The following is a 12,104-nucleotide window of genomic DNA, read 5'->3' on the forward strand; positions in this document are numbered from 1 at the left end:
GTGCTTCTCACAGTATCTGGGACACAATGAGTGCCTGCCATCAATACTTGTGAATAAGCCTCTGACTCAGGTGTTGGAGATGCCAATATGTGCATAATACCATGGGCGTTAAAACATTATTTTAGACATTTCCCCAAAGAAATACAAACGGCCAACAGACACATGAAAAGATGCTCAACCTCACTGACAGACAGTGATAACAGATCAATGCAAATCAAAACTAGAATGAGGCACCACCTCACACTAGTCAGAACAGCCATTATTTAAAAGTCTACAAATAACAAATGCTGGAGAGGATGTGGAGAAAAGAAAACTCTCCTACGCTGTTGGGAATGTAAATTGGTGTAGCTACTATGGAAAACAATATGGAGGTTCCTCAAAAAACTAAAAATAGAATTACCATATGATCCAGCAATCCTACTTCTGGACAAATATCCAGACGAAATTATAATTAAACAAGATACATGCATTCCTATGTCCATAGCAGTGCTATCCACAATAGCCAAGATCGGCAAACCACCTAAATGTCCATCTACAGATGAATGGACAAAGAAGATGTGGTACATATATACAACGGAACGACTACTCAGCCATAAACAAGAGCAGAACAATGCTACCTGCTACAACACAGAGGGGACTAAAGCTGATCATACGAAGTGAAGTCAGTCAGGAAGATAAATACCGTATTATATCCTAAGGGACATACGTGTGGAATCTAACATATGACACAGATGAACTTGCCTATGAAGCAGAAACAGATTCACATGTGTGTGTGTGTACTTTTTATTCTTTTCCATGATAGGTTATTGTAAGATATTGAATATAGTTCCCTGTGCTATACATTAAATCCTTTTTATCTGTTTTATATATAGTAGTATGTATCACATGTAAGGATGTGAGAGTTGGACTATAAAGAAAGCTGAGCACCAAAGAATTGATGCTTTTGAACTGTGGTGTTAGAGAAGACTCTTGAGAGTCCCTCGGACTGCAAGGAGATCCAAACAGTCCATCCTAAAGGAGATCAGTCCTGAATATTCACTGGAAGAGCTGAAGCTGAAACTCTAATACTGTGGCCACCTGAGTTGACTCATTTGTAAAGACCCTGATGCTGGGAAAGATTGAAGGTGGGAGGAAAAGGGGATGACAGAGGAAGAGACAGCTGGATGGCATCACTGACTCGATGGACATGAGTTTGAGCAAGCTCTGGCAGTTGGTGATGGACAGGGAAGCCTGGAGTGCCGCAGTCCATGGGGTCGCAAAGAGTCGGACACGACTGAGTGACTGAACTGAACTGAACTGATGTATCTGTTAATCCCATACTCCTAATTTATCTCTCCTCCTTCCCTTTTCCCCTTTGATAACCATAATTTTGCTTTCTATGTTTGTGAGTGTAAAAAACATCTATTTAGATGTGGTCTAATTTTGGAGGTAATTCTTGCCCTGATGCCTCTCTTCCACATTCATCCCAGCAAGCACTCAGGGCAGGAGGTACTAAAGCCCATCCATTAAACAACTGCATCACGCTTAGTTACGGCTTAATTTCCCTCCTTTTATTTCCAGTTTCCACTAACACCAAGCAGAGTAGTTATAACTCAAGAATGGGTTCTCTTTGAGAAGCCAAAACGTTTATATCAACGTCTTTACGCACAAGACTAAAGGAGGAGGGAGCCTCAATATACTTTTTCATCACCTTCTAGGGGGTCAGGCAGTTCTGGCTGTCACCTTGGTTCCCACAATGAAAGGCTCTTGCAGCTCAGACTGAGTTGCTAGGCAACATCACCAGCTGGAGTTTGGCTTACATCTTTTGACAGGACTGTCTTTAACATGAGGAGGATTGCTTTAAGTTGTAAAAGGCATTCCCAAGTTTCAAGGCTCTTGCCCATTTCCAAGGAAACAGAAAATACACACGACAGGATCTTTTGTTGAAGTTCTACAGTGCTGCACAGGCACATGTTCTAGACAATATACAGAGCAAGGCCCAGATGCCTACAGATATGTCATGGTTTTAAGTAAGAGGTGACAGGCTAAGTAAGTGGTGATAGGCTAAAAAAGAGATGACAGGCTAAGAAATGGAAGCACCCAAACACACACACACACTCACCCACTCCAGAATTAAAAAACATGGCCAACAGCCAGACGGAGTAAGCAAGTTGAATGGATGTAACTTTAATGTGTTTGGAAGCATTCTGGTTAGGAACCTGGCTCTACTCCTACTGAATGGCTGTTAGCGTGATTTCTATCAGAATACTGCATGGAGGGAAGAGGGTTCTATAACTTAACTATGTGTGAGTCAATTTTTCTGGCTGCATCACATAGCCTGTGAGATGTTAGTTCCCTGACCAGGCTCTGAACCCACACCCCTGCACTGCAAGTGTGGAGTCTTAACCACTGGATGGCCAGGGAAGTCTCTGTGAGTCAATTTTTATAACCCTTCGATTGTAGGTTTGAGCTGGAGGGCTTGAAGGTGGTAGGATAACCAGACTCTGTTAAGTGAACTCATTAAGAATGGCAATGGGACTTCCCTGGTGGCAGAGTGGATAAGAACCTGCTTGCCAATTCAGGGAACACGGGTTCAATCCCTGCTCTGGAAGGATTCCACATGCTGCAAAGTAACTGAGCCTGTGTGCCACAACTACCGAGACCACGCTCTCGAACCTGTAAGCCACAACTACGGAGCCCATGTGCAGCAACTACTGAAGCCCATGCACGCCCCAGAGTCTGTGCTCCGCAAGAGAAGCCATCGCAAGAACGGCCCATGCAATGCCATGAGGAGTATTTCCTGCCTGCCACAACCAGAGAAGCCTACACACAGCAATGAAGATGCTGCACAGCCAAATCAGGAAAAAACAAAACAGAAACAATGGCAATGGGAGCCAATGTAAAGAAGCTTCCCAGCCAGACTGGGACAGACTTCTTGACAAAATGTCACAGTTCTTTGTGTATGTTTGTTTTTTAAACATATCTGAACTCCTGGGGAAATATGATGGAATCTTATAGCTGTGAGACTTGGAGAATGAGAATGTAATGTCAAGACACTGAGATCTGCCCTACAGGACAAGAGTTTCTATTAAAAGACAGTCAAATACGGTTACACATGCATTAAGATATTTCTCTGGGTTCATTTGTCTCCTACCTCAAATCTGGCTTTGGGTCTGAGGCCTAAAATCTTAGAAGATGGGAATGTGGTCTTCCCTCCTTCATCTTCCTACTTTAGCTAAGGGCGCACCTCTTCCAGCAGGCCTAAGAGTGAAGAAGGTACTCGGAGAACGGGAAGGGGGAACCTGCACATGGGACCCAGCTGTGGGACACAGTCATTAGCAAGTTGCAAACCACTGTGCCTGCTAAAAAGAACACCTTTTTAAAAAAATCATTTGAACAACCAAATTGTATTTAAGTGCTGACTAGCAATGCACTTGTATTTAGGAAATGGGGAGAACCATGACCAAACAAAGAAACAGAACTCACCCTCACCTAGTCCCTGTGCCTGAAGAAATATCTGTGCCTTATTAGAGAGCCTAACTAGAAAATACAGATGTAACATGTCTCTGAGTTTTTCAAAGCAAAACAAGCACTTAATTTGAAAAATAGGTTTGCAAACCACTTGCCCGAAAGATTCTTTTCTGGATATGGCTGGAGATGCAGCTATTTCTTATGTACTTAATATAGTGGTCCCAGATATGACCAGTGCCAGGAAGCAAGGAGACCCATACAATTCGGTGCCTTTTCTGAACCAGTATTTTCCAGTATTCACACCACTAGTGACACAGCATAAGCACACTATCACATACACCTTTCTATTAAGAACTGATAAATTACTGAGGCTTAGTAAGAGGGTTTCTTTTCTTCTTTCTTCTCTAGAAGAAATGCAAGAGCAGAAGTAAAAGCTCAATGCTAGGCTGGTCAGTACTTTAAGCCTGAGACTTCCTGTAGCCTTCAGTGTTAGCGCCATCTGTCAAATGTCTACTCTGGCACAGAAAAGCTATTTAAAGGGTTGGTGCTATTGTGATTAGGACAGATCAGCTGGAAAGAAGGTATTTTTAGCTCTCAACCCAGGGTGTTGAATCAGAAGGCACTAAACCTGAAAACGTTCCTGTTAATTGAGCCCTCAGACTGGAAGGAAAAGAAAAGGTCGGGGTAGGTACTCCAGACCTCGGGGTGGAGGCACAGGAAAAGCTAGAAAGGATTAGCTGCAGAAATGGACTTGTAAGAGATCAGCAGTGATTCAGTGGCAAACGATGGATGGCCTCAGGCTCCCAGAGAAGAGGATGTGGCTGGGAATTTTCCCTGGGCTCCGTGTGCTGCACCACCACAGAGCAGGGTGCCACTGGAGAACTGATTCACTGGTATTTGGAGCACCCAAGGCAGGGAGGAACTGGCGTGAGGTCACGGCTGAATTGTTCAAAACTGAACTTGTTCTGGGAAACTGTTTCTGTTTACATCAGAAGACATAGCTCCACTGGGAGAAAGGCCAGATACTTTTTCTTTGGCAAGATCACAAATGTACACCAAGGTTTGGAGCCCCCATCTGGAAGCAGGGGGATTTTCTCAACCTGACAGGCCAGACTAAAACCCTCAATCATCCTAACTTTCATTTTCTTTTTTGAAAAATCATGTCCCCTTCACACCAGATCTCTGAGACCAAATCTGCTTTCCCAGGACTCTGGCCTTTCTCTGCTGTCTGTAGGCCAGAGTTCTACTGATCATATGTGTTCAAGGAACACTGGTTCTCCGTAAGATGTTAGTAATAAGCATTTTGTGATTTTAAATTCCATAGGGAAAACATTCAGTTGATACTGAGTTACAGTGGTTTCCTCAGTGCAGGAGGCCTCAGCTTCTAGTGTGCTTATGTGCAATGGCAACTTCTAAGACTGTACTTCCCAATCTTATGACCACAGAACCCTTTTCTGAGGGACAAGTGTTCTCAGGAGTGTAACATATGAAATGACTTGGGACTGACCACACAAGAGTGACTATAACCCTAGCTATCAGCCACTGTGGGTTTTGCAGCGGAAGTTTCCTGCAAAAGAGGTTAAAAAATGTAAAACTGTCCAACTTCCCAACTCATCAAATGAGGCTTGTGGTAACTAACCAGTGAACCTAGGAGAGACAGCAAACACTGTCACCCACCTAGAACATGGCATAAAAAGCAGCTCAAATTAAATATGAATTTTTTTTTTAACTCGGCAAAAATCTGGTTTTGTTTAATAGCTACATAACCAGTCAGGCTGAGAAACCTAGAAGGCATGTGGTATTCGTGAAGAGAATCAACAAACTGTCATGACAGTGGGCATTACAGAAGACTGTCTTCCTCAAACACCTCTCCAAGGGCTAAGGAGAAGCCCTGTAAGAAAAACATCTGCCTGGAACACAGAGGATGGACGTGTCACAGAGCACACCCACTCTCTGCAAAAAAAATTTTTAGCAAAAAATTTTTAAAGAACAAGTTGAAATGTGAAGCCAGTGAGTTGTTTTTCCTTCGGTCTGCCTCCTTCTCCCAGGGCAACACTCTAGCCACAGTGGGAGGGCAGCATGCCGGAAGGAGGAAGTGACGGGGAATGAAGGGAGGCGGCATTGACCAGTATCAGGGCTCACTCTCATTCAAACTCATAAAGTTATATTAACCTCAAGGAGAGACTGGGACAAAGGCAAGACCCTGAACAGCTTAAGGCTCCCCTCCATGCCTGAGGATGTTTCAGTGAAACAAAGCCTGAGGCACTGCCAGCAGGTATTGTTTCTCCTCTCCGGTTCCCAGACTGAAGTTCGAGTGTAATAATAAAACGAACTACTAAGGGGGCTGTAACTTTTTAATGGTGATTAAGGCGGTCATATCATCATATGACAGCTGACACAAGGAAAGAAAGAAAAAGGCCACCAATTAGGCTTTAAACAACTATGACATAGTCTTATTTAATAATAAACACAGGATTCCAAACAAGGATCTCAGAGTCACTACTGAAGGCTGATGTAAGAGGACAAACAGTCCTTTCAATTCTTGGGAGAGCACATATCTTCAAGTGCCACTCAATTACCTGATGCTTAGAATGTTCAAGTAACATGACTGACCCATGTTCAACTACTAGACAATTGGGCATGTGGATCCATTCTAGTTCTTAAATCTGCCAGCTTGTAGCTAATCTAGTGCCTACCATCAAAACATCCCAAGCTTTTAATGAGAAGCCTGTGAATATACTCTTTACTCACTAGAAATAGGTAGCTGTGAAAAAAAGAGGTAAAGAGAAGACAGAATTTTCAACTATTTAACTGGATATACTAAGATGAAAATGAAATTTAGAGTTATCACTCACCAGCATTTAAATGACATTCCTTAATCTGAAACTGAAGTTCATTTTCATTGGGAATATCCTTCCATGTTGCAAGGAAGACCTGGCGCTCTGTTCGGGGGAAGCAGAGGTAAAGGCTGGATGTGCACAGTCTGGCAACAGTCTGACATCTAAGCCCTTGTACCATTTCTCCTTTGGAGTGCTGGCTCCAGCAGTACGGCCAGTGGCAGTCTGAGACGAGCCAAGGCTTAGCTATGCGGACGTGCTGCACTCCAGGTCAATTAATCCCTCATGAGTCGCACTAAGACACACTGGGAGAGACTTTACATCTAGGGTTGTTTTGGCTCCACAGTTTTCCTATTTAGGTGACTTTAAGTAGGTCTTGTGACCTTTCCAATCCTTAATCTCATCATACATTATACCTGCTACACTACCCAAAGAGTTATTGTAAGAATCAAACCAATAAAATGCCAATACAACTTAATATGTATCAATGTAAGCTAGTTTTATTAGCTGGTGGTTTCCTAAGTAAGGGAAGAGAGAAATATCAACCACCACATGGGGAGTACTAACAATTTATTATAAATTACTGAATTCGTTATCTTGAGACAGTAAGAACTCAGGACAGGGCTAAGTGCTAAAACCTGCACGTATTATCTCAGTTCATTACAAAAAATTATTTCTGCTTTGTAAACGTCAAAACTGAAACTCAAAAAAATTAAGCATCTCGCTATAGTCACAAAGCTAACAAACAGCCAAGCTGAGATTTCAATCCACATCTACTTGTCACCAAGCCATTTACGATCTGCTGTGCTGACTGGCTTATGCAGACAGTGGGCATTGTGATTTAAAGACCAGCAGCACAGCAAGATCGACTGTGACCCAGGCGAATACAGAATTAGCAGTTATCGGAGCTTTAGAATAGCCATCCCCCGTTTTTTTAAACCTCAAGCTAAACTGAACTTCTGGGGATATGCTCTACCTGACGTTCAGAGGAAGGGCAAAGGTATATTTGGCAGGACAGGAGGACATACTTACCCATTTTGCCATCTTCTACAAAAAGCACGTTGAGTGGGATGAGGCAGCTGAAGTAGAAGACATCAATATTGTTTTTCACAGCCACCTGCCAGGAAAGTAGGAAGGGAAAATTAGGACATCATAAGAAGGCAGGTAGGAGGGAAAGAACAGTTACTGCCTAGGAATATATCATCCAATTTCCTTCCTCTTTTAGGCAGTGCAGAAAACCCCTAATCAAGACACACCAGCCCATATACTGGAAAGCATGTCCCTACCTACTCCACTGTCAGAGCACCATCGACAACCTGCAACTCTGCCTCACTCCAGGAGGGATGAATTCAAGGCATAAATTCTATGCCTGTAATAATCTACTCAGTTATTTTAGTAGTTGCTGCTGCTATCACTAAGTACCTGTATTAACAGATATTTCTAATCCTCATTATAATTCATTATATCCTCATTATAACTATCTCAAACAAAGTAGTAACTGGTACTCCCCTCTCATATTCCTGATGAAGAACTGAAAGAGTAAGTAACATTCAAGGCCACACTGTAAGCACACAGAAAAACCAGGATTCAAATGCAAATGTGACTCTACACTTTTGATTTTTCTCTCTCCACAATAACTGGTGTCATAATGCCCTTACCTTTTTTCTGACATGAGTTTTAAAGTGCTTTCTTACTTCCCAAGTCATATGGCTAGAAAAGTTTGGGTCAAACACTCGTAAATTTGATGACTCTAAGGAAAAGCCTTGAGTGAATGAAGAAATGAGTTTTCTTCTCCCAACACAAACTTCTGGATGTGCACAGGCTGTGACTCTACTGTGGCCTGCTGAATCCAGAGGAAGCTGTTTATATATATTTTTAAAAGCTACAAGATGTATAATACTTGTGTTAGGGGCAATATTGTTGGTGTCTCCATTCAGAAACAGACTATGCTGGGGCAGATTCTAAGAAGCAAATATGTATGAGGGGAGACACAGGAGAAAAACTGCTTGAAACCATGCTTCCCACTGGTTTCTGTCACTTGTGACTTTCCTATCTATGCTCTTGGTGCCACAGAAAAATATTTCTCTGGGTGAGTTTTACAATCAGTTCAGTTCAGTTCAGTTCAGTCACTCAGTCGTGTCTGACTCTTTGCGACCCCGTGAATTGCAGCATGCCAGGCCTCCCTGTCCATCACCATCTCCCAGAGTTCACTCAAACTCACGTCCTTTGAGTTGGTGATGCCATCCAGCCATCTCATCCTCTGTCATCCTCTTCTCCTCCTGCCCCCAATCCCTCCCAGCATCAGAGTCTTTTCCAATGAGTCAACTCTTCACATGAGGTGGCCAAAGTACTGGAGTTTTGGCTTTAGCCTCATTCCTTCCAAAGAAATCCCAGGGCTGATCTCCTTCAGAATGGACTGGTTGGATCTCCTTGCAGTCCAAGGGCCTCTCAAGAGTCTTCTCCAACACCACAGTTCAAAAGCATCAATTCTTTGGCACTCAGCCTTCTTCATAGTCCAACTCTCACATCCATACATGACCACTGGAAAAACCGTAGCCTTGACTAGACGGACCTTTGTTGGCAAAGTAATGTCTTTGCTTTTCAATATGCTATTGAGGTTGGTCATAACTTTCCTTCCAAGGAGTAAGCGTCTTTTAATTTCATGGCTGCAATCACCATCTGCAGTGATTCTGGAGACCAAAAAAATAAAGCCTGATACTGTTTCCACTGTTTCCCCATCTATTTCCCATAAAGTGATGGGACCGGATGCCATGATCTTCGTTTTCTGAATGTTGAGCTTTACGCCAACTTTTTCACTCTCCTCTTTCACTTTCATCAAGAGGCTTTTTACTTCCTCTTCACTTTCTGCCATAGGGGTGGTGTCATCTGCATATCTGATGTTATTGATATTTCTCCTGGCAATCTTGATTCCAGCTTGTGCTTCTTCCAGCCCACCGTTTCTCATGATGTACTCTGCATACAAGTTGAATAAGCAGGGTGACAATATACATGGCAATATAGCCTTGCCGTACTCCTTTTCCTATTTGGAACCAGTCTGCAGAAACCATGACTATTTCTCTTAAAAAAAAAAACGAAGGTAAAAAGTGCTTATCTAGCACCACCATTCTCCTCCCACCTTCTTGGGGACAAATGTCTACACTTTTCAGCTCATCTTCTCCACCTTAAACAGTAACTTTATTTCATCCTTCCTAATTTGGTTCGGGTTTCTACTCCTTCCCAGAATAATTCATCAAGTTACTTTCCTTGAAACTTGGGCATTGAAACTTTCAGTTACCAACCCCTAGGAGTTTCTAATCTCTATCACATAATCTGATGCCCAAAATACTGAGACAGCAGGAGTCCCCAAAAACTTGAGTCTGGTGAGTGCAAGCAGAGTAACTAACCGCAGGGAAGAGGGACCTTAGACATTCTTTAAGATGTACTAGAGCATCACTTCAAAAGATTATACCAGCTGCAGGTCTCCGGGAAACAGGTATTTTCTAATTCATCTGGTACTCAGCAGTTAAGAGGAGGGGAATTCTTTATTGCAAATAAGGGAACCAAGAACACCTTGAGGGAGTGCCAGGCTCTGAAAAGGGCATTCAGAAGTGAAAACTGGAGGACGTACAAGTGGGCTCATGTGGGTTATATGTCCTCCAGGAGATAATATCAATGATTCTTAACCAAGGACTTATATTAGAATCATCTGGAGAGATTTTTCAAAACAGAATCTTCGACTCCATCCTGTATTTAAAAAACAAACAAACAAATTCCTAAATCTGGGATCTGGCACACCTGTTTTTTGAAAAAGTTTCTAAGAAGATCAACCAGACAAGTAATTAATTTAGAACAATGTTACCTAGAAGTCCGCTTGGGCTTATAAATAGCCTGTGCTTCTCAGGGAATCCTTAAACCAACTGGAGCCCTTTAACCATGGAAAAGATGTGAAAAGCTCTTCTAGGTCAGCAGTGCTAAACCAGTCTGCCCTGAGGACCCTTTTGACAAACACATGAAAGTCAGGGACCTTCTTTTTATAAGTTGTACATGCAATGTTTCCACCCAAACTTTAGGGGTTTCAGGAGACCCTAAAGCCTATCCCTGGGTTTCTGCTCTAGATAAATTCTCTGATAAGCTGGCACACCCAAATTGGTGGCAGCAGACACAGTGGTTCTGAACATGGACGCAGGGACCAGACCAGACCACCTGACCTTGCTGACTGCTCCTTATTAGCTGTGTGACCTGAGGCAGGAGCACTCAGCTCAGTCTCTTGCCTGAAGAACAGAGGTAACCACAGCATTAAACGCATGGGGTCGTTATGAGGCAAGTTAATATTTGCAGAGCACTTAGAACGGTGCCTGACTTAGAGTTAAGTACTGTGAACAAATGTTTCCTAAAGAAAAGTTCCGTTTTCTTTCACCATTTTCTGCTGTACACTTTACTCAGTTTTTCATAATTAAGGATAACCACATTAGACTTATCTGAAATCTTACAACTGCTCAAATGTAGTATTACAACTATGCTAATGAGAGATATCAGGGGAGATTTTTAAAGAAAGGCTTACTGGGAAACTGTTAGTTTAATGATTCTTCTTGTGACTGTGCTCCTGGTCAAACGTCATCTCCTTATAGGATCAACTGCACAGAGTACTCCTTGGAAGAAGTGGTTCATCTCTATTACATTAGCTCTTCAAAATCTGCATTTTGCTGCTCAAACTTTTACTCTTTTGCAGAGTAAAACGTAGCCTGTAAAATACAGGCTAGAACTGCATTTATTTCAAATGTTTATGGTTCTCTTGGATGTGGCCCCTGCCTATCTCTCTAGTCCATTTCCTTAACGTCAAGCATATCAAAATAACTTCCTGCTCTCCAAACACTAATGTTGTTCTTTCTGCTTAATATGTTCTTTTCCTAAAGCTTCATCTGTCTGGAAAATATCTATTTAACCTGAAGATTTAGTTCAAGCTTGACAAGGATTTCTCAGGAAGGTTCTAACTCCTCTCCATCGCACCCACACCATGCACTTGCACTGTAGCATAAGCAAGCATTTATCTATGCCTCACCCAAAACACAATGGTCTCTCACTCATGCAGGGGCTCTCATCTTCACTCACATCCCAGTGACTCAATAAACATTTGTTCCCTTTCATTAAAGGGAAGAAGTTGAGCAAATGGAATGAAACACTGGTTTCTCAACCTTTTTTTTTTTAAACCTCCCTATCACTCATAGGCAAACATACTTTCACCACTCACATGGCTCATTAGGCATAGGGATATACGACAGGGCAAGGGTGGGGCAACAGGACGACACGTGGGCTCACCTGGTTTCAAGTCACTGAACTGAAACAGCATCTAGATGTGGGGGAAGAGTAACACAGGTGGTAGATCACAACCCAAAGAATACGAGAGTCTCTAAGAATATGCCAGTAACTCTTCAGGAGTCCAGGCCAAAAAAAGAATCAAGGAAAACACAGTATGAAGCCAGTTCAATTTTAACCCAGATGGCAGCTACTCTGAAATAGAACTGAGTAAACCTTATAGTATGATATTGATTGCTTCAGAGGGAGAAAAGGGAGTTCTTTGTTTTCTTATTTTGAAATTCACTAACCCAACAGGTACAGAGCAGAAAGACATAATCCAGACAAGCTGAAGAAGTACCTTCTTAGAGCTTTCACAGTGATGTCTAGCCTGCCTATGGCAAATCAATTATCACATACATATCCAATTGCCTACTTAGTATCTTCACCTGGATACCTAACAGATACCTCAAAATGAACATGTCCAAAACCAAATTACTGATCTCCTCTCCTCATCCCTAAATG

At 42.4% G+C, this 12,104-nt stretch overlaps 1 protein-coding gene across 3 annotated transcripts in view; it reads right to left on the bottom strand.

Annotated features, from left to right (window-relative positions):
• Nucleotides 1-12,104, bottom strand: part of AP2B1 (adaptor related protein complex 2 subunit beta 1) — a 109,435-nt gene that overhangs the window by 8,536 nt on the left and 88,795 nt on the right. For all 3 annotated transcript variants that reach the window (XR_011145174.1, XM_068977646.1, XM_068977645.1), the window contains 2 exons: nt 7,320-7,404; nt 6,306-6,392 (listed from right to left, as the gene is read on the bottom strand). Coding sequence is in view for 2 of the 3 variants with exons in the window: in XM_068977646.1 (XP_068833747.1) it covers nt 6,306-6,392; nt 7,320-7,404 (172 nt within the window). In the remaining variant the exon portion in view is untranslated. The remainder of the gene's footprint in view (nt 1-6,305; nt 6,393-7,319; nt 7,405-12,104) is intronic.

The sequence above is a fragment of the Capricornis sumatraensis genome, chromosome 8 (genome assembly GCF_032405125.1).
Source record: "Capricornis sumatraensis isolate serow.1 chromosome 8, serow.2, whole genome shotgun sequence".
Lineage (NCBI taxonomy): Eukaryota > Metazoa > Chordata > Mammalia > Artiodactyla > Bovidae > Capricornis > Capricornis sumatraensis.